General features: G+C 41.3%; 2 protein-coding genes across 5 annotated transcripts; one reads left to right on the top strand and one right to left on the bottom strand.

Moving 5' to 3' along the window:
* The first annotated feature begins 140 nt into the window (after positions 1-140).
* Positions 141-8,784, top strand: LOC115669933 (serine/threonine-protein kinase STY46-like). Its single transcript, XM_056321169.1, has 15 exons — positions 141-337; positions 995-1,109; positions 1,749-1,846; positions 1,950-2,069; positions 2,834-2,888; positions 3,452-3,562; positions 3,657-3,704; positions 4,188-4,363; positions 4,440-4,547; positions 5,091-5,164; positions 5,294-5,469; positions 6,163-6,258; positions 7,846-7,926; positions 8,193-8,246; positions 8,428-8,784. The coding sequence occupies exons 2-15, from the start codon at positions 1,059-1,061 to the stop codon at positions 8,572-8,574; spliced, it is 1,395 nt and encodes a 464-aa protein (XP_056177144.1). The 5' UTR covers positions 141-337; positions 995-1,058; the 3' UTR covers positions 8,575-8,784.
* A 1,701-nt stretch (positions 8,785-10,485) lies between these two features.
* On the bottom strand, positions 10,486-20,762 carry LOC115669716 (uncharacterized). Of its 4 annotated transcripts, XR_008818784.1 has the most exons (15): positions 17,805-18,210; positions 15,706-15,817; positions 15,408-15,520; positions 14,596-14,718; positions 14,283-14,497; positions 13,937-14,012; positions 13,571-13,657; positions 13,377-13,457; positions 13,180-13,212; positions 13,035-13,088; positions 12,908-12,949; positions 12,154-12,232; positions 12,003-12,073; positions 11,080-11,217; positions 10,486-10,822 (listed from the first exon to the last, which is right to left on the bottom strand). XR_008818784.1 is itself a non-coding variant. In XM_030590865.2 (14 exons), the coding sequence occupies exons 1-14, from the start codon at positions 20,635-20,637 to the stop codon at positions 11,131-11,133; spliced, it is 1,338 nt and encodes a 445-aa protein (XP_030446725.1). In that variant the 5' UTR covers positions 20,638-20,762; the 3' UTR covers positions 10,486-11,130. The 4 variants fall into 4 exon arrangements, 3 of the variants coding, with proteins under 3 accessions (XP_030446725.1, XP_056177145.1, XP_030446718.1); XM_030590865.2 differs by lacking the exon at positions 17,805-18,210 and adding an exon at positions 20,473-20,762 and having other exon boundaries at positions 10,486-11,217; XM_056321170.1 differs by lacking the exon at positions 17,805-18,210 and adding an exon at positions 18,300-18,555 and having other exon boundaries at positions 10,486-11,217.
* Positions 20,763-21,771: the final 1,009 nt, after the last annotated feature.

The following is a 21,771-nucleotide window of genomic DNA, read 5'->3' as shown; positions in this document are numbered from 1 at the left end:
CCGGGGATCGCGCGGGGGCGCCGGGGAGGCGGGAGGAGGAGGAGGAGCGTCCGCGGCCCCGATTCGAGCTCTCGCGGCGCGCTTCCTCCGAGTCGATGCGGGAGGAGGAGGAGGAGGAGGATGGCGGCGGCGGCGGCGGCGGCGGGGGAGCGGCGGAGAGCTGCAGCAGCAGGGTGGCGGACTCGTGCGCGCCGGGGGGGCGGAGCGGGCGGCGGCGGCGGAAGGTGGATGTGTACAGCGAGGTGCTCCGCCGGCTCAGGGAGGTGGGACACGAGGAGGCGTCGCGCCCCGGGTTCGAAGAGGATCTCTGGGCTCATTTCAGCCGCTTGCCGATCAGGTGCCCGCCAACGCTCGGCTTTTTGAAGTTTTTCTTTTGTTTCCTTTTCGGTCTCGCTTTTCCGGTCCTTTTTTTTTTTCTTCTCCTTTTCTTTTTTCCGAGAAAGCGAGGGGAAAATTTCTTTTTTGCGAGCCGGAGATGGACGGATTGACGAGTGGACTCGAGTGTTCTTGCTCGAATTAGGCGAAATTTGTTCGTACGACGATTGTTCGTTTCCTTCCGTGCGCCATTTCGAGTTACGATTTCTTCGTACCGGCTGTTCAGAGACCGATTCCCCGTTTCGCGATCGTTGAGTGTCGAATTCACGATTCTTGGTCATCAGTTTAACGATGAATCATGTGGAGTGAACGAAAACTTCACATTTCAACGAATATATGTTGCTCTCTACTTGCCTTAACTCGGACCAGCTCTCTGTATTGTGAATTATTTGATGGGTGAGCTTGACGGGGTGGTGGGTTCCCGGTCCCTTGACTGGAGTGCACCCGTGTGTTCTCTGTTTCCATCGTATATTTTCCGTTTTCTTTCTCTCCTGACTGCTTTCTCGGTTAGGAACAATTTGACTGGTACTACTTGGAGGATCTTCAACGAACTCCTCGTGTTCTTATGGCGATGGTTAACTGACGCCTCCTCTGGCGGAATCTGATATGTTGCTTGTAGATATGCTTTGGATGTGAACGTGGAAACGGCAGAAGATGTCCTTCTGCATAAAGAGTTGCTTCACATGGCTCAGAATCCCGCGACTCGACCAGCAATCGAAGTCCGCCTTGGGCAGGTAACAGGCTGTAGACAGTCACAGGCTTCGTTCACAAAGTCAATTGTCTGAAGGTCATCAAGTCGATGCCTCATCATATTTTACATTTCACCTCGATGCCTTATCCAATATGCTTTCGTTACGGAAAGTAAATATGGGTCTTATAGCTCTTTGAATGTCATTTACGACATATGTCAATCGGTCATTTGATCAATAAGAAAGCAGATATTTGTCATCCCGCTGCATCCCTGTGCGTTTCTAAGTTACTGATAAAATCGTTTTCTGGAACGCGTGTTTGCCTTGTTTTTTTAGCAGGTGCCACTCTGTATGCATTTAGCGAAAAGCCGAGCTTTGCTTAGGGTTGACAGCAAGTACCTATATCACAACATGCTCCTTTTTTCACATTGTTTTATCACTTTTGGAGTGAGTTTTGAAAAATCATTAAATAGGCACAATTCTGACCTGGTCTTTATAGAACCTCTCAAGAATCTTGTCATGGATTCTTAAATTCTACTTGTGTTGCTTCTCTGTCTAAAGCTTCTCATTCCCTGCATCTTTCACTTTTTCTATGTCCGAAAACAATTATTGTATTCATTTTGTTCAGTTATGGCAGCATCTTGCAAGCCGGAACATTCATGCTCTTCACGATATTTTATGCAGGTCCCTTCTCTTTCCAGTGATAGCTGTGGCGATTCTGTTCATTCAACCTCCCCAAGAAATGTTGATGCACATTTCTTTTGTTACAAAAGAAGACAGAGGTCTGCTTAAATGGCCTTTAGCAGAAAGTTCCACTGTTTAGTCAATAAAATGTTTATGTCAGATCCTTTCCGTTTATGATCTTTCCTACGTTTCCTCCCTCAGTATCCATCCACTTCCTGATTTTGGGTTGTCCCCTAAAATGGAAGTCGAATTTGAAGGCACTGATTTACCTACTCAAAATTGGGATCGTCCCACCTCTGGTTCTCAACATTCGGTCATTAGGTGAGTTTGCCTGGAAGCTTAGCTACTGTTAGCGAGATCTGCATGCGACCTTACTTAAGATGATATTCGGTAGCATTTAATTTAGTTGTCCCTTTATTCACCATCTTTAAATACACTAAGTTTGCTTGAACATGAACTATCTGCTAAACTACTTAATCTGGGGAATCGAGGATGTCAAATGCCATCTGCATTTTTCTGTTTATGCCACATGTTCCTGTTCTACTTTGTGGAACGGCCATAAAAATTTGGAGCAACACCCTTTCAGAAGATTCCGGATTACACTGGATCAGTTCAGCAAATTTTTCATTGCCATTCAAGAGATGGTCGGAGACAGCTTTAAATTATAACCAGCATGAGGAGAGCAAACCCCGATAATTCCTAATTAAGGGAATGATGCCGCTCCCATTCGAGGGAATTAGACTGAAGCCAAACTTATCCCTCGTCATTCTTCTCTTACTGGAGCTGTTTTTGAAAATTATAGAAGGGACCTGGTTACACGAGAGAAGAATTTCTGATATATATGGGTGTGTATGGTGGGTGATGGTTTCGTTCTTTATGGTAGAGAGAACGTGGTTTTGTACGTCTTTCTTTAATTGTTATGAACGAGCTCCCCTTACCAATGAAAATTGACGGTTTGTGATCATTCCATCTATTTGAAAGAATTTTGTTAACTGTGTAACAAACAAAATTGTTTTTGTCTGGTCTTGAAAACATGCTATCCTTTCTTACTGGGATATTCTGCTCTTATTTCATCAATTCTTTAGGACTATGCATGAAGTGACGATTTCGACAAATGACAGGCGGAAATTTCTCAGCCAGGTAGCTAAATACCGCCAGCTCTTCTGCAAGAGAATCTACTGCATCCAGATTTTTAACTAAATATTAAATTGATCGAAGGATCACTCTGGAAGAGCACGCTACTAAGAAATAGAGTTTGGAGTAGTATTGCATTTTGACATGTGTAAAGAAATATTCATGATGCTTTACCAAGTTTATGATTGAAATCAGAATTGGACAAATCAGGTATAAAATAAACCAAGGAGTGAACTGCCTGTACCTTGAGAAGGGCCAAGGGGATAGATCATGATTTACTTGTCAGAGCAGTGATTATTTACAATTGAATATTGCCATTCCTCCATATTTTATACCATCGACCAAAAGAAAGAAAAAGAAGGCTCATCATTTTCAAAGATTACGCGGGCGTCATTACTTTATATTGGCATTCATACTATTGCCTGCCTGAGATTAAACTACTAGCAAGGATAAAGGTATAAGTGAGATCGACTCCAGCACAGGCTACAATCTGAGAAAAGTACTTCATAAGGAGAAGAGTGCTTGTTCACTGCCTTGTGTTTCTTCTCATGCTTGTTTGTGGATTTCAGTTGACATCCTTGATGTCTGAGATTGGGCTGAACATTCAAGAAGCACATGCCTTCTCCACTACAGATGGCTATTCCTTGGACGTTTTTGCTGTTGATGGTTGGGAACGGGAGGTACTCTTATTCATTTTGATATTAAAAATTTCGGTCATGAACATCTCTTATCGAATCTAACTTGCTTTTCCTATGTGTTATGTCTTTAACAAAGACCGAGGAGCTTAAGGAGATACTGAAAGAGAAAATGTTGAAGATTGAGGTAACACATTTGGCTGCTATTTTTAGGGATATATATTCCATCTTGAAAGATCTTTTATTGCTGTTTATGTTCCTGCTCATTGTGACTCGAATATTTTGATCCATTCGACTGCTACTTTTGTGGGTGAATTCGCTGTTCATGCTCGAACTGGTTTGAGTCTGTGGTGAAAATTTTGAACTGATCAACGTTGAACAATAAAGCAATTGTTATGTGCTTGCTACACCACGTATGGAAAGCTACAGCCTACAGCATTGGTAATTTAAAAGTATTCTTGCTTCCATCTTTCTTAGGAGCGACATGGTATGTTTAGTTCAGAAGTATTTTCTTTTGCAAGCTTTCTCTTCATCTACTTTCGTTTAGGCTCTTGGTTAAGAAGCATACATGATTTCATTCTCGTGGGGGAAGTTTGCCAAGTTCTGCTGTTCTGTAAAATCTTGATTTATCAAATCTTAGCATCAAGTGATCTCTTGAATATTGGTGCAGAAGCATCCGCAGCTGAAATGCAATGGTAGTTCTGACACAGACAAGCAAAAGCAGAATGGAATCAAGTCCAACCATAACCATGTAAATGTCTCCAGTGAAGGAAAAGATGTCTGGGAAATTGATGTAAACATGTTAAGCTTTGAAAAGAAAATTGCATCTGGATCATATGCCGAGTTGTGAGTACTTATCTTCCTACTGCATTCTTCCATCTCTTATAAATGGTTATTAAGTGTTACTAGTTCATTGATATAGGTATAAAGGCATGTTTCTAAGTCAAGATGTAGCCATTAAACTTCTTAGGACCGAGCATCTAAACAAAACCATGCAGCAGGAGTTTGCCCAGGAAGTCTACATAATGAGGTTTGCTTTCATAATATTCGTGATTTGGCAGGGATGTTATTGATTCCTTTTCAAGCATTTTTTAGGACAACACCCATTTTTACAGTGTTCATTCTCCTATTATGGGACATTGTCTGATTTATTAAGTTGCGCATTCTTATTAGTTATTAGGAGTGTTGTCCATCAGAAGATTTTCGTTAGTGCAACATAGAATTAGCGAACATACTTTAGTGATGTATCAAAATCATCGCCTTTATTATTTCTGTTTATCTTTTTTCTCTATGAATAGCAAGTAAGGCTTGCTGTCTTCCATTTCCCACTTTATTTTCACGTACACATGTAGAAACACATGCACGCAGGTGCACACGGTCACGTGCACACACGCATGTGCTCTCTGATATGCAGCGATTCAACTGCTTCCTCTCAGAGAGAGAGAGAGAATAAAACTTGCTTCTTCGAGAGTCATCGAATTCCTTATTTACTGTTCTACTGTCCTGACCTGTCATCTTCTTGCACTGACATATTAGGAGGTGCCGTTTGTTCATTCTTTGCCAATGCTTGCAGGAAAATTAGGCATAAGAACATCGTGCAATTCATTGGTGCATGCACTAGACCTCCACGACTGTGCATTGTGACAGGTTATTTCAGTTCCGCATATGGAAATATGCAATAGTAAAGCACCATTTTTTTGTTAGCTAGAATTGAAATTCAATAAGAAATCTGAAATTTCGAAGTTCAGCTGTCTTTTTTCTACCTTTTCCTCACAGAATACATGTCTGGTGGGAGTCTGTTTGACTTTCTACATAAGCAAAATGATGTTCTCAAACTTTCAACTGTTCTGAGACTGGCAATTGATGTTTCCAAGGGAATGAACTACTTGCACAAGAACAATATCATCCATCGGGACCTAAAGGCTGCTAATCTTTTGATGGATGAAAATGAGGTAAGATATTTATCTTTCAAACCTCATTTTCTCGACACTTTCTCCTTTGGGCTACTTTCTTTCTTGTCATAATACAGTTCTATTCCATGTTGAATGTTGAGATTTATTTTTTTTCCATTTTTTACTGTTGAAGTCTTTTAGCATGCAAAAGAAAACTAAAATCAAGATCAAGATTGGGTTCTGGATGATGAAGATGCAAAGTTGCTTACACCATTGCTTATCATGTGATGTAAAAGTGAATATGCAGAAATAGAGTCACACTCAGGAAAATCAGATGAGATGAACTATAACAGGTCTGGTCTGAAATGAAATTTGTCATGATTCAGCAAATGTTTAAGCCAATTGACAGAGATACCAACGTGCATGGGAATCATGGATGACGAAGCCCAGTTGTAACTAACATTGTGTCAAATGTTTACATTGTGGAGGTTTTTCAGGGAGACTGCATCGTAATAATGACTTGTCATGCGTGCTTAGCTTTTTGATTTAGCATGTTGTTAAGTAAAGGTGGTGTTTAGGCAAGTGCTGGGGTTGGCCCCACAGCAATGTAAACCCTGCTTTTGAGGGGCAATTGGATGACTCTGTGCATGACTTATTTTATATCACTGGTTCCTCAAGAGATTTTGTTATAGACCTTATATCAGTTGCTGAAGGTTTCGCTCAAAGTGAGTATCTAAATGACTGCTGCAGCAGGTAGTTAAGATTGCTGATTTTGGTGTTGCTCGAGTTCAAACTCAGTCCGGCGTGATGACTGCTGAAACTGGAACATACCGTTGGATGGCTCCGGAGGTAGGCATTTAGCGAAAATAATTATTTTATATTGTTTCTAGTACCTTCCCTTTTTTTGTTGAGGCCATTTCCTCCAAAATTAGCTACAACATTGAGGACTGCATTTTCTACTTTACTGATGCTGGGATATGAGAAGTTGATATTAATCGAGAAAAAAGGTTCCCTTGGGTAGAGATCGAAATTGATTTTGATTAACTTGCATTGTCAAGGGAAAAGAATTTATCTCCTTTTGCCTCACAAAAGAGAGTACCGCAAGAGTTCAGAGCCAGAAGGCATGTTATTATTGGAAAAACGATAGTCCTGATAAATAACGACTCGAATTCTCACCAAGTAAAATGGAGTTCTGATGCGGGACCACATATGGATATCCCTTATAGAGACTAAAACAAGTTTTAGATGTTAATATGGATTTTTCTAGAGGATGTGTTTGTGACTTGAAGGAAACGATCAAGTAGAAGTGTTTGAATCAAATGATTAAAATAACCAGATAATGACATGTTGCGACTCTTCTGATAGAAATCTGTGCAATGGAGTGAAAGAACTGGACTGTATATTGAACCATCCCTCAAAAGTACTCTTCAATTTCCCAAAAAAGCTTTTTGTGGTTAATTTCCCAACAGAAGCTTGACTACATCATTACTTTGCCTGAAAGAGTGCATTGCCACCCTCCTAGTGCTGCCACTATTTTGCCACCTTTCCTTGCGCACTCTGTATCCGTAGGCAAAATAGATCCTCAAAAGAAGCATCCTATGGAGGACCATTCTGATGTTGGAGACGGCATAAGAGCCAGATTATTTGATTTTTTGTGCATCGATACATGTAAACCAACTATATAAATAATAGATACAGTTTTTACTCATTTAAAATGTCCTAAAATGTCATTATCTTGTTCAAATCATTCACTTTAAATGTCAATTTAGATCCATGTATATATATATATATGCAAGCTAATGAAATCCAACTTAAAATTCGACCAAAAAAAAATACCTACTTAAAAGTCAGAGTTCCTTTTTTTATCATATTAACATCTATCCAGTTACTTATGCCCAGTAAAAGTTTTGTCACAGATTTATCATGGCAAGCTTTATGTTAGAGAGTTATATAAATAGACATGTTGAGGAACAGGTATATGTTTCTCCATGCAAAAATGTAGATGGGTCTCAAAGGTGCTAGCATATGTATGATCGGTAATTGTAAGAGTATTTTTCTAAGGTTGGTAGGTGGGAGAATGCCATCAATTGCTTCATTCAAGCTGCTAGGAGGTGTCTCTTAGTTTATCTCACAGAACACAGTTCATTTATGATTGAAAAATAATGCAAGCTCATAAGTTTTATTTTCTTGTCATTTTTTTTCTTTTGATTACATTTTACTGCAGTACTCATTTGCTTTTAAGTACGGGAGTAAATTAAAACATTAAAGATGTGAGCAGTGGCTACAAAACATTACAGCACAAAGTGTCGCTGGTCTTTACGTGTAATAAGCATGGTAATGAGTCGGAGGGATCTCTAAATCAGTCTTAATACTCTTCACAAGTATTTTGTGCATTGCACCCGTGACATGTCCATGTTTGGTGTTGATACTTGGAAGGTTATCGAACATAGACCATACGATCACAAGGCTGATGTCTTCAGCTTCGGAATAGTGCTGTGGGAGCTGCTTACGGGAAAGGTAACATGATTAACACAAGTTCAAGCAATAAATGATAGCAGGCTTTTGCCTTATTCGCATGAACTCGGGCTCGCAGATGCACGTGAGCAAATATTTTCTTATCAACTTTGACCTAGTGGCCTCCACAGAGGATGCCACTTCAATTCAACTCCCTCTTCACAAACAATGAGCAGTTATTCTGCTACGTTGGTCCTCGAGGGATGGCCTGATATTTCTTCTTCGTGAGTTCAAGGTCTACTATTTACTGTAATTGTTGGCTGGTGCAGCTTCCTTACGAGGACGTAACGCCCTTACAAGCCGCAATTGGTGTGGTGCACAAGGTATCTAAGACACCCCAACAAATTGCCCATCTTCTTAATCCTATTCTAGTTACCAATACGAATCTGGAGGAAAACAAAATCTAAATGAAGCAGAAAATACCAAATTGTGATGGCAAAATTTTAGTCAGTCTCTCTCAGAGTTCACGGCAAACGTATGTTCACAACTGAGCTTCCAATTCAGGGTCTTAGGCCTACTATTCCGGAGCATACTCATCCGGACCTAGAGAAGCTGCTGAACGAGTGCTGGGAACGAGAGCCATCCCTGCGACCCGAGTTTTCCGAAATTGTGGAAATCTTGCAGCAGATAGCAAAGACCGCACAGGATTGACTGTCCACCGAGTATAAGTTCTCCACGAGAGCAAGAAGGAATCAAGGACTGTCGGGAAAACCCGAACCAGAACAAAGGTGTAATAGGTAAATTGTAAATTTTTGTAATGCAAGCGGCCACTGCTCGGCCGATTTCTTTCTGATTTCGATCCACGGGATTTTTGTATTATTTTCTTTTGGGCAAGGGAAAAACGGGTTTGTGTAGCCATAATCGTAGAGTTGTTTCGAAATAACTTAAAATACCATATGTCGCAGAATTTGAAAGAAGTTGGTTGTTTTGAGAAAATCCTGAAAACTAGAAGGTTGAGGAGACGAGAGGAGAGGATGGATCAGTCACCATCTTCTTCGCCTGAAGTACCAAAACGCCATGGCCACGAACCCTGCTTAACCTTCTCTTGACGCCACGACTGAACATCGCCGCCACTTATAACCTTCGTTGGAGATGGTTATGCTCTCGCGGTGGACCACTTCCTCAAGATTTTAAGAACTCGACAAAACCTTAAAATTTGACGTCGAGATTTGATTGATTTTTTTGTTGAATGATCCAAATAATTCAACGCGATGATATGCCAACCGCATCATCATACCTTTTTAGGACTTACTTTCTTTCGTAATACTTGACACTTTCACGACATCCACATATTAGACCAGTAGATTTTCACATATGATATTTTCACAATACAATATTGATTTTTTTATAAAGAATTTCGAGCAGAAGAGAAAAAAAAAGTGCCTTTTTGCCTTTTTCTCTTGCCTAATCGTAAATTGCACTTTCAAATTGTTGTAACTACATATATAAGAAATAGACCTTCCAAATTGTGCTTCGAAACTTATTAGCTCGAGCAGACGTAGGCAAGCCCAACGGGCCACTAGGCCCGTGATCATATCTAACATTAAGCTACCGAAAGTATTTCATTAAATTTCAACTTTTGTTCGAATTTACTAATGTATATAATCGGCAATTTACCAACTTGTATTTAAACTTTGCCAGTGGCTATCAAAACCTTTTGGTGGTTATCGATATCAAACTATAAAAATTAATTAGAAAATTAAGGATTGTATGGTCAAATTTGAATGAAGGTGATCTTATCAAACATTTTGTTGTAGCTTGGCAATGAACACTGACAATACACACTGATAAATTCACGTGTTAATTTTGCATTTGGAAAATTTCACTGTTTATGGGCTGCTTTCCAAATATTACTATAGATTTTAATCCTCTGATATAATTTACATATAAGGTGTAACATACTCATCACAACACATTGGTTATAACTTTTTCAAACATTTTCAGCAACATAATACTGGAAAACTGAATGTAAACTGCTATATTTGTTATCTACATAGACTCTCTTTGTTTTGCGAAAAATGCATGATCGGAAAAATATTTTCCTAAAAACGATCATTTATATCACTTGAAATAATTAATCAATAAAAAATATTTTCATTATCGATAATAATTTATTTCTCGATATCTTTGTTAACGATGAAAATATTTTTCATTCACTCGTTTTTTAAAACGATACAAACGATTATTTTTAGGAAAATATTTTTCAAATCATTCATTTTTCACAAAACAAACGCATCCAGTAGCTTAAAGTCGATAAAACTAATAAATTTTGATAACCACCGGTAAAATTCAAATGTAAATTGTATTCTTACAAAAACATACAACAGCTTGATATTTCTAATACAGGTATATTAAGTTGTTGACAAAATTGAGAAGTAAGTTGGTAACACAAACATTGATAAATTATAATGTAAGCTAGAGATTTCTTCCAACATTTACAGTATCTTCATATTGCTAATTTAGTCCTCCTTGCCGAAAAAGAGCCAAGCAAAGACTAATCGTGCTCTATCTATTCATAGCTCTACCTTCGTATATAGCGATAAGTATATTTGATAACCACGGTAAAAAGTCAAATAAGTACTCAAGAAATTGATAAATTCAAATGGAAGCCAATAACCTCTTAACACGTAATAGACCAAACAATCCACCCGGATACTTACTAATACGTTCAACAAATTGCTATCATACAATGAATTTTACCAATCACGGATATTCAATCGGTGATTTCCCGCAGCGATCATCAGAATCGTCCTTGAGGATACCCTGCGTGTCTTGATGTTTTGGTAAAAGTGCTAAAATATGATCACAAGATACTGCCACATCTCATCTGTAAGTTGGAGACCAAAGCTTTCCCATCTTCCACCATATATAAACCAACAGCTTGCTTCCCAGAAATACACTTCATCGACGATTGCCGTCAATCATGGGTGACCAGAATAATGCTGTTAGATCCATTTTCTCTACCCCTTAAGGCACAGCTATACCTTCTGATTCGAATTCAAACACCAACTAATACTAACTCTAAAGATTAAAAGCTATGATGAGCGCAATGTCGCTAACGGTGTTGCAGAAAACTTGCCCCCATCAGAAAAAATACATACTCTTGACCCTAGGACACTATTTTCCAGGTGTAACTTACATGGACTGATGCCTTACCCTGGAATTGACCAAAGGACATTCGTTACCGGGCATTCAGATCTTCAGAATCTAGGCCAGCAAATGGCAGTTGCTAACTCTGCCATCTGATATTGGAGGAGCCACTCTCATCATGACACTCTGGACAAAGGCTATCATCTACAACAAAAATGAGATTCAACATAAATTTTGCAGGCAAAATAACAGCAAATCAAGCACATTGCTCAAAGGGGTTCAGCAATATCATAGCAAGTTCTACAGCATTCTCCTTTCCTTGCTTTAGCATGGCATGTTAAGCAACTGACCATCTGTGTTTTAAATCCAACTCATGTAGATCTCACAAGATGGAGATGCTGAAATGTAGAATAAGCTATCGAAAAGAACCAAACAGGCATTTAGTTACTACTTAGTACTAACCAACACCACATGTACGGCAGAAATAAGCATCAGGAATCAATTTAACTAGCTCATAGGACAAAAGACAACCATTAACAGTTTATTCATTTTCAACAGGACTAGCATGTGACTTGAGGTGGAAGTATTATCCGCACACTTAATTATAATAAGCTGACTCACTAAAGGTCACCCAAGTCAAATAGACAACTTTATATCAAATGAACAACTTTCGCCTAACCATAATCTGGAGAGAACTCGAGCAAGATCCCTTTGGGCTACTGTTAATACATTCATTCCAAGAAAATTGGGGAATTGTGTGACAACTATAAAGTATATAATACATATACATTCAAAGGAACTGAGCTTGTCATGTAAGATGTATTGCAAAACTTCTTGTGCTGTTCATGGAAGCTCAATTGTTTAATTTGATCCACATTAGATTGTTTGGCTAGCTCGTTCTTGCTCATTTTTCGAGCTTATGCTCACAATATAAGGCGATGAGATGAATCCTCATTGTAGGTACGTTGAATCATAGTTAACGATCTTACCGAAGCGAATCCAATGCACATAATGCTGAAACCAGGAAAATGGAAGGGTGCTCTATCGGAGAGGAACAAAGCTGGCACAACAAATGAATAAAATCTAGTTAGCTTAGCATATCATTGAGGCATTAGGATTAGCCTCGAATATTCTGGTTACCTGTCAATGGGGAGAAAACCAGGGGAGAGACGACATTGGCAAGTTGGCAAATCCCTGAAATGCATCCTTGAGCCTTGCCCTATAATTAAGCAAATGATATATGACTCGTCAAATACTAGGACCAATGTGTGAAAAAAAAAAATACTAGGACCAATGGACATAACAAGTGATGAGCTTTTTTTCATCATTTTTAAGAGGTAACTAGATACTCTAACATGTTCATGAATTTCAAGATTGAACTTTCTGCCGGCACTCTGTATACAAGACCCAATTTTGCATTTGGTACATGGGATGAAGGCATCATTCTAGCTCAAATTCCCATCCCATGATTGGTTAGCTATTGAGGAAGTTCCTGATGCGATGGTCATGCAACCTACCAATGCAATGGCTATTCCTCCCAACTCCACAAAAAACACATAAAGATAACATGTATGATTTTTTTTCATGTTTGAACACACAGCTTTTGAACATTATGACTGCATCTTCATTCTATTCTTCGAAGTTCCATATCAAACACAAGAAAAGAAGTATGTCGATTCAAACTCGTATCCCACACTTCATCATTCCTATGTAAAATGGCATCCCGTCGTTACCAACGGACCCTGAAGAGTTTCATCCCAAAAGAAAGTGTTTAACACTCAAAGTGAGAGAAGGTACGCAAATATTCACATGTAAATTAAGTAACATTTTGGTGTCAGCACCTACAATAGTTTAGAGAAAAAATTTTGAAAACATTATTTCCACTTAAAATTACCTGCTCGCACGAACCAACTTGTTTAGACACGATAGTCCGCATCTGCAATCATTAAAGGTTGATTAGAAATAACACTTAACACTCAACATCTGCTAAAGAGCTATGGAATATGAAATAAGATACTCACACAAGGTTGTGTGAAGACGAACAGAACAGAGAACATAGCAGCAGCATAAGGAACCTATCAATTTCCAAAGTGTCAGCCCCATTTCGCCATTGGCAAAGTCAGACAATGCATACAATTAACTAAGGAAGAGAAGGCACAGGATTACCCAAGAAGCCCAGGCGACGCTGTAAAGAATCATCTGCAATCATGGCATGCGAAACACATTTCAGGGGAAGGAGAGTTAGCAATCACAATACAAGTCTTTCGCACATGTATCAGAGATTCAATAACTCGGCAAGATGCAGTTACACACACAGATGAAGACTGAGAGAGAGAGAGAGAGAGAGAGAGAGAGGTACGTACATGTGCACAGTTAAAAAATAGCCCTATCGAAAGCAGTCTTGCCTCTCCTATAACAGGAGCCAAAAGGGGCATGATAAGCAGCTGCAGAATTGTTACAGTACCAAAATCAGCCAAAGGGGGAGTATTGACCATAAAATTGCAGAGAAATAAGGGTGACGCGCACGAATTCTTCAAAAGATTAGAGCCAGAAATACCTGAGAAATAGTACCCGCAATTCCAGATATCACCATTAGGTCGGCAAACTGATTCTTGTTAAAGTGAAATTGAGCCTTCAAGTAGTACTGCGTGACCAAAAAATAAAATTGTTCCAGTGAGCTAAATGCCCGTGACAAATTAAAGGTCTTGCTATTACCAGTTAAGTCAAGCATCGACTACTCATGTACTCGTTATTCTCATTCTTCAACCACACACTCAAAGGACGGGATAATTCGACATTAGATTGAATCTCGCGCCGTTGTATTAAATTCGTCACAATTGACCAAACAGATGGAAAAATCAATGTATGTTAATGGACAATAAGAAAAATCGACACTTGAAGATAAACAAAAGCCGAGAAGTACCATCATCGAAGCATGAAGACCAACATCGGCGAGATTGCCAAAAAAGGCGACAATTGCTGCTTGCAAAAACGTCAGGCTGCAAAACAATTGCACGGTTATACAAGAGATGGACCTAATTACACCATTACATGTTGTAAGCTGCAAAACAGAGATACATCATGAAGCACAGGTAGGCGAATTTCTGCGGCATTTGATCACAAAACCACATTACGTCCCTAACCATTCGCGTTAAGTCTGTCAAGTACAGAGATGGATGCTCTTTTCTTTCCGCCGCCTCAAATTCTTCTGCTTAGGAATTCAACATCGAAGTAAGAGGAGTCACGAGAGATTGGAGAGTTCAACTGACCTGCTCCTTAACAAGGAGACGGTGTCCCCCAAGGAAGCCGCCTTCTTAAACGCCTGCGCCTTGTCTGCCGAATCGCCGCCGGGGCAAGCACCGTCCAGCTTCCCCTCCTTCGAGACGATCGGTGCGGTCAGAGGATGGCCGCCGCCGCCGCCGACGGAGTCGGGGAGGAAGAACGCCATGTACGCCAGGGCGACCACCCCCACCGCCGTCGCGACCTGCCCGGCGACGAGCGATCGTGAGGAAGATCGAACTCGAAGATCGAAGCGAGCGGAGAGAGAGAGAGAGAGAGAGGGAGAGGGAGGGACCGACAGACCTGGAAAGTGGAGGGAGTGGAGAGGAAGCGAGCGGAGAGGTTGCCGCAGACGAAGGCGGCGGATCCGATGCCGGAGAGGATGCCGAAGGCGGAGGCTCTTCTTCCGGCGGGAACGTTGTCCGCCTGGGGGTCAATGGAACGCGTGATGCCGCCATGAACGAAGCTCGAAGCGAGGGAAAACAGCGCTTCGCGACTCGATGCGCGATACGAAAACCGAGGGGACACGACATTTCTCGGGAAAAAAAAATCGCCCAAAATACCAAATTATACCCGCGGTAACATATTTGTCCTAACGAAAAATCCTGAAATTTTACTTACGCGACACATTTACCATTTATCAAGATTCTGTCAATTAGTACCATTAAAAAATCTGATTACGTGAATGTCGGAAGGCAAACGGTGTTGATATAACGCCCACGTGAGTTAAAATGAAATAAAAACACCGGAATTTTAACGGAAGGTAAATGTGTCGCATAGGTACAAGTTTGGAATTTTTTAAGGTAAATGTATCGCGGTAGGCATAATTTGGGTTTTGGACGTCAAAAAAAAAAAGTTCATGATAAAAGTGTCACAGTGAGCATAGTTTAGAGTTTTTAGTAATTTTTACCCTTTCTTTTCGTATACTATTTTGAAATTGAGATATAAAGGGATTGAGGACTCATATGCGCAAAATTCAGAATATTAAAGGGGCCAGCTTGTAAATAAACCGAATTACACATTGGGCATGACCAACTTTTCCTTACGACTGATTTTGCAAATACATATGGAGCTACGGGTAATGTGTGCACTCAAAGGGAAAGGAGAAGTTTTACCACATAAGCGAGGGCCAGGAAGTGAACGCTTCCTTCGCAGAACATGGCGATCAGAGTCCGGAGCACGTAGTAAATGTAGAAGAAATTCCTCGACCTGCTATAAGCCAAGATGGCTACAACCCGGAAATTGTCACGTGTAAGGCACCTCGAAAATCCACTTCATTAGATCGTCGGTATCGACGATTATATCAAGTGACCATTTCGTGCAGATACCTTAGATTCATCCACCCTCATGGGTCTATAAGCAAAGATTGAAGCTGCAATTTTATGGGAATGAAACTTAGGGATGGAGCATTACCCAAGGGAAGCACGGTGAAGACCAAGGGAATGGTGAGCAAAGCTTTCCTCCCATGCTTATCTGAGAGGTTCCCTATCAATGGCATCATCACCAGTGAGCCCAATCCCACTATCTGCAAGTGCAACCCCAATAAACAAAGTGATTCAAACCAAATAAATGCACAAAATACTAATAGCTGGGCACTATCACTAGAGATATCAAGTCAAAGCATAGATCAATCAAAGCTCATGCACGAGAGAATGAGAATTAGTTTTTTAAGTTATTAAATGATGAAAGAAAAATTTTTGTGGGATGATATTCTTTGGACATGTTGCGTCTAAATTGCACGGATGTAGTTCAACGAGTGCATTTTATAGTTGCTTACATATGTCGATGCTATTATAAAGAAAACTTTTTTAAAATCGGTGCCTCCCCTCAATTTTACCCAAAATACTCTCAAATTCGGTTATTCCCACAACAACAACAACAACACTTGGAACGGTGATTTCATGCATTTAAAAATTGACGAGCTGCCAGATGACATCCAATACATTGCCACGGATTCATGGGTATATATTAAGGAGTTACCGGATGACATCCAATGCATTGCCACGCTAAAAATTTAAGCTTTCCCACTTTCGATTCGTCTGGAGTAATATTTATTTTTAAGTACGAACCGACTTCCTAATCATTGAGAAACATTATCTCTAGAACCTAATAATGTCACGACCAAAGAGGACTAGGAAGAGTATCGTGTGCAGTTAAAATGCCCACACAACGAAACTTCAACTCCCGTGGAGTAATAAACTTATTATTTTCCGCTCTTGCAAAAAGCAATTCGTTATTTCCTCGAAAAAAAAATGTGTAGAAAAAAGAAATTTGCAAAAGGATTAGTTGTTTTTTTTCTTTTGGATCGAAACCAAAAAAAAAAAAAAAAGTCAAAAAATAAAGAAGAAACGGTCGCAAAGGACCAACCATTTACAAGACACAAGTGGCACAAAAGGGCGGGGCTAATATCGTCATTTCGCGACTTGTTTTTTTAGACCTGTTTGGTCTTTAGCGCTTTAATGTGGTTGAAAAGAAGGGTGTCGATGGACCATCAAACAAAAACAAAATGGTTGACCAAAAGCCCAAAGCTGGGGGGGACCGTCCATTGAGGGTGGGGGGTGGGCTCCACATCGGGAGGAATGAATTGACACGTGGGATGTGAGTGTGGGTCCCACCCATACCGAGGTAGGAGATACGATATTCTAAACCATGGGACCCCCCCCCCCCCCCCCCCGCCCTCGTTGAAATGCCCCGAAAGAAAGATACGGATACAATTATTACATGCCCCGAGTTCATACAAGCTCGGCTGTTTGGGTCAATCTCGACCGCTAAATCACGTGGATCTCATTAATTCACGTGATTTGGTGATTAAGATCAGTCGCGTCGCGCTCGCACCGATCGTACAAATGTTTGCTTGTTTTACACCGGAAAGAAATCTTTGGAAGGGAGAGAGAGAGACGATGAATTGATGGGTGATCGAGTATGATATGTACATTAAAACCATGTCATTGTAGCTTTCCTAGCTGTTAAAAAAAAGAAGGGACATCGCTTATACCAGCTTTTTAGAAAAACCCGTATTCAAATATTATGTATTGTCAATCACATAAGTTATCACACAACACAGTTATAATACCGAACATCTTTCACGAACAGCTTTTTAGAATATCGGATTCAGCGAATGGAGAGAAAGAGATATTAAATGGGGTTTCAAAGCTCAGCTCAAGAAGTTATTCCAAACATTTTAAAAAAAATACCCTTATAAGCTTTCATGACCGAATAATCCCAGTGATGCAGCAAATATCATACATGCCGTAAATCTCACCTGCAACGGTATAACATATATACTTTGCTAGACTAATATTAGGAAGCAACCGAGTGTCATGTTAAGAGAAAAGAAATGGCCTGGACATGGAAGAACAACAACACCCCTTGTTAAGCTGCGGGTCCGACTTTTCCGACTTGCACATACTAGAGGCTTTGAATGCAAAGGAAATTCATTCAAAGATTGGGTATTTTTACAGGGAGAGCCAAGAAAGTGGAGGGCAGAACGAAAGAGAAAGGAAAGAATTTACCACTTGTTGGATCCCGGAGAGGTAAATCGCGAGCGAGCACTGATCTTGCCCGGGACAGAGAGCGGAGACCGTCACGTCGGCGATCACCGGAAACACCATGGTCGCCGAGAATAGTCCCAGGAAATATGTCATGTACAGATGACTCAACCTCGCCACCCCCTCCTCCATCTCTCTCTCTCTCTCTCTCTCTCTCTCGCTCTCTCGCGCGCGCGAGCAGAAGAGTGAGTGACTGACTGTGGTGATCAAGATCAGATACGGAACAGGAGTGAAAGGAGCTAGCTTTTGCTATAGGCACGCATCTGAAGAAGCTGCGAGAATCCGTTAAACCAGGAAGAAAAAGATGGACTCGATCGCCGGCGAGTTCTTTATTCAGCGCGTCGTTTTCGAAAGTGCTTCAGCAAAGTGGATAATGACGGGGGTAGCTTCTACGGTAATTAATGCGAGTCGACAGTTTGATGAGAGCCACTCTGGGATTAAAGATAGTCCCAACCTTACTGCTCTTGACGTATCAATACTCGCGAAGTGGTAAAAGGTTATTGGCCTCGGACACGCTTCGGATTCATATGCCAATGGTCGCACGAGCACATGCACTCCCCACGCACTTCGCCCTAATTCGCGGTCGGTCGCCGAGACAGCGATGTCGACGCAGCTTGCGAGTTCTTCGAGCAAGAACGAAAACGTGTGTCTCACTCGAAGAACCGGCCCGTTTGGAGTTTGTACTCGGTGTCTACCTCCGTGGCTCGCTCGTTTGGGTTAAAAACCAGCTGGGGGAGGACTTCTAAGATAGCTCTAGCGGGCGATTAGGTTATCCATTGTCGATCACTTCATGTGGGGTAGTCTGGATCTAAGCCAGGGTCAACTTCAACAGAAGGCTCCACAGGAGGAGACACCGGCGCTTGGAAGCGAGACAAGACATGCTTGGAAGCAAGAGAAAGAGTTTATTATACTCAACAGAACTGGCGACAACTGAAGGACAAAGGCCCGTGGATGTTGAAGCTGAGAAGAGTTTGGAGATTGGGCCTCAGTCGTGGGCTGGAGGAGGTTTGTCAATTTGTGAAGAGCTACTTCGTCACTTCCCGAGATTTCGAACTGTTCGTACTAAGAGCGAGGGAAGAAGGTCGACGAAGATGCCATTGCGGGCCCTGAAAAGTGGGTACGATGATGGTACCCGATGCAAACTGGGAACAGAGAGCTCCAAAGCGCCTCACCGCGCGAAGCGAAGAGGAAGTTTCGCTACGTGACATGTAGCGAGATCGAAAAGCACGCCAAACGTGCACTAGTTGGAAAGAAAGAAAGCACGTCGTCCCATCAACCACGAGCTTGTATTAGGTCCCAAAAAGGCATACACCAGAGATTTGGTCTGATGATAGGAAATGGGTCTGAGAAGTCAATATGCGCGACTGTCCCAACGGGACGGTTCGGATGTATGATTCGACGAAAATGACTCGGATGTTGTTGGAGCCGAGTTGGGATCGTGGAAAGACGTTCGTTCGACCCGTGACATTGATATAATCTTGTCCCGTTCTTATACGAACTTTTGGGAAGCTTCGAAGTTAAAGATGGGGTCACGACAAGATTTTCAAGGAGATGCTTCGTTTGTACCTCACGAATTCAAGCTTTGTCCCCCAATTAGCTGGTGCGAGAAGTTTTGTCCAAAGACTGGAATAGTGCAGCAGTGATTTTAAAGGCGCGATCACCATCCGGAAAACAGCACATTTGGACATGAACTTGATGCGGTTTTAGTCAAGTTTGTGGCTAAAATTTAGCGTCGATGTGACCCCAAAAGGCATACATTGCTCCATTCATCGGAAGCATTCACTTGATCCATTTAATAATAGCAAGGATTCGCCCTCTTCACACGTGAGACCCGTCAAATTCAATGACTTAGATAAAAACCGAAATGCGCATCCAATCAATACAGCCCGTGATTTTTTTCGAAAACAAATGCCAACAGAAATCAAGATACGTAAAGGTGGATTATCTTGAAGGGAAAAGGAAAGAGCTATTATCTCAGGGAGAGATGCTTTCTTCCTAGCAAATCAATTTCGAGTGGTACGAAAATTATGTGCGGATTGATTACGGGTGTGAAACAAATTCTATTTCTCACTTTCGTGAGTAGATAAACTATATATTTAGGTCATTCACTCGTTGTTGCACTTAACATGATCAATGAAACTAGTAGGCTCTAGAAGGCCATGAACATACTCGTTCGAGGGGAAAAGAAAAGGTTAAAACAACTGCATTTCCTCTCATGTCTATATTATCTCAAGGAGAGATGCTTTCTTCCTAGCAAATCAATTTCGAGGGGTACGAAAATTATGTGCGGATTGATTACGGGTGCGAAACAGATTCTATTTCTCACTTTCGTGAGTAGATAAACTATATATTTAGGTCATTCACTCGTTGTTGCACTTAACATGATCAATGAAACTAGTAGGGTCTAGAAGGCCATGAACATACTCGTTCAAGGGGAAAAGAAAAGGTTAAAACAACTGCATTTCCTCTCATGTCCATATCAACCATGACTATGAAATCAAGAAAGGGGGGATGCTAATCTACAGATCGCAAACACGCCGTTCCACTCACAAAACAAACCGCGCTAAATTCATGCGCATCGAACAAGACGGAGAAGAGATGGCGCTTGGCCGGAGAAGAAGAGTTCACGTACCGCTTGCTGGAACCCGGTGAGGTAAATGGCCAGGGAGCACTCGTCTCTGCCGGGGCATATCGCCGCCATCGTGACGTCGGTGATGGCGGGGATCACCATGAACGTCGAGAAGTTGTGCAGGTATATGGTCATGAACAGGTGGCTCAGCCCCCTCATCTTCTCCATCGCTTCCCCTCCCTCCCTCCCTCTCTCTCTCTCTCTCTCCCCCTAGAAGAAGTAGCAGCTGCGAGATCTGTGACTGATCACCAACCTGAGATGAGGGCATACGAGTGACCCTTTTACTAAAGCAGCGAGGCCCTATTTGTACAACCCAAGGGGACGGTAAATTTAAAGAGCTCCGCGGTGGGCGAAGCGTACACCTTTTGCCCGTTTCGCTTAATTTTTGTCACCCTTTTGGCTTTTGTATTCTTGCGCATTCGTTTTCTCCTCCCTAGAGTTACCCGAAGGTGACCCGACCCCAATCACGGACCAATCGATCGGAAGCCCCCGCGACGCAAATAAGCTGCATAGTCCAATGCCATTCCCAATACAATCTTTCAAACCCTCAATTGGATCGCTCGGCCAACCCTTCTCGTTAATGCATCGAATAGTTTAATCGCCGGGGCAATTATCTCGAAATAAGCTATTTGTCTCCTTTCCGATTTTGTGTAAAAAAAGAAAGGAGGTGTCGTTGTCTTAAGCGGTCAACATTTGGGGAGGGAGGGGGGGTGAAAGGACCCTTGTGAAGATGCGTGGCTTGTAAGTGGATGCAATGCAAAGGCGATAAAGGGGGGGGCCAATTCGAATTCAAAGGCTAATTCCCCAACATCCCATTCGCAAAAACTTGCAAAGTGTTGCTAAATTTGGGCCCGGTTAGGGGGTGGCGTGCGGTTCACACTCACGCTTTGAGACGTGCAAGCTTCGAGCTTATTGCCTGAAAAAGCGGGTGTCTGCTCAATCAAGGATTTTGCCCCTACACCCACCTTCTTATTAACCCCGCAAGTGTGAAGAGTGAGAGGTGTTTTAAGCGATTCAAAATGCTGCTTAGGCTGCGTTTGTTTCAAGAAAAGTATTTTCTAGGAATCCGTTTTCCGGACTTTCACCCGTTTGGTTCACCGAAAATGATTAGTCAACCGAAAATACTTTCCGGTCAAGGAAAATATTCATGTATAAAATTAGGAAAGTGAATTCCATAATCTAAGAAGGTCAAAACGCTTTTCGGAATTGCTTCCCTTTACTTTTTTAATATTTTATTATTTTCTTGCTTTTCTTTTTTTCTTTTTTATTTTTAAAAATAAAAATATTTAAAAAATCGAAAAT

Source organism: Syzygium oleosum, unplaced genomic scaffold, assembly GCF_021117445.2.
Source record: "Syzygium oleosum isolate NSW1041296 unplaced genomic scaffold, Sole_v2.1 Sole_v2.22, whole genome shotgun sequence".
Taxonomy (NCBI): Eukaryota; Viridiplantae; Streptophyta; class Magnoliopsida; order Myrtales; family Myrtaceae; genus Syzygium; species Syzygium oleosum.
Note: the sequence above shows the minus strand (reverse complement) of the source record. Positions and strands in the feature narration are given on the sequence as shown.

Excerpts from the sequence above, each read along its gene's own strand:
- LOC115669716 (XM_030590858.2), bottom strand. The coding sequence starts at position 17,972 with ATGGAGGAGGGGGTGGCGAGGTTGAGTCATCTGTACATGACATATTTC. Across the intron at positions 12,074-12,153 it reads GGTTTTCTCCCCATTGACAG|CTTTGTTCCTCTCCGATAGA; the intron begins GTAACCAGAATA and ends TTGTTGTGCCAG. Across the intron at positions 11,218-12,002 it reads TGTGCATTGGATTCGCTTCG|ATGATAGCCTTTGTCCAGAG; the intron begins GTAAGATCGTTA and ends TTTTTGTTGTAG.
- LOC115669933 (XM_056321169.1), top strand. The coding sequence starts at position 1,059 with ATGGCTCAGAATCCCGCGACTCGACCAGCAATCGAAGTCCGCCTTGGG. Across the intron at positions 1,110-1,748 it reads TCGAAGTCCGCCTTGGGCAG|GTCCCTTCTCTTTCCAGTGA; the intron begins GTAACAGGCTGT and ends TATTTTATGCAG. Across the intron at positions 4,364-4,439 it reads TCTGGATCATATGCCGAGTT|GTATAAAGGCATGTTTCTAA; the intron begins GTGAGTACTTAT and ends TCATTGATATAG.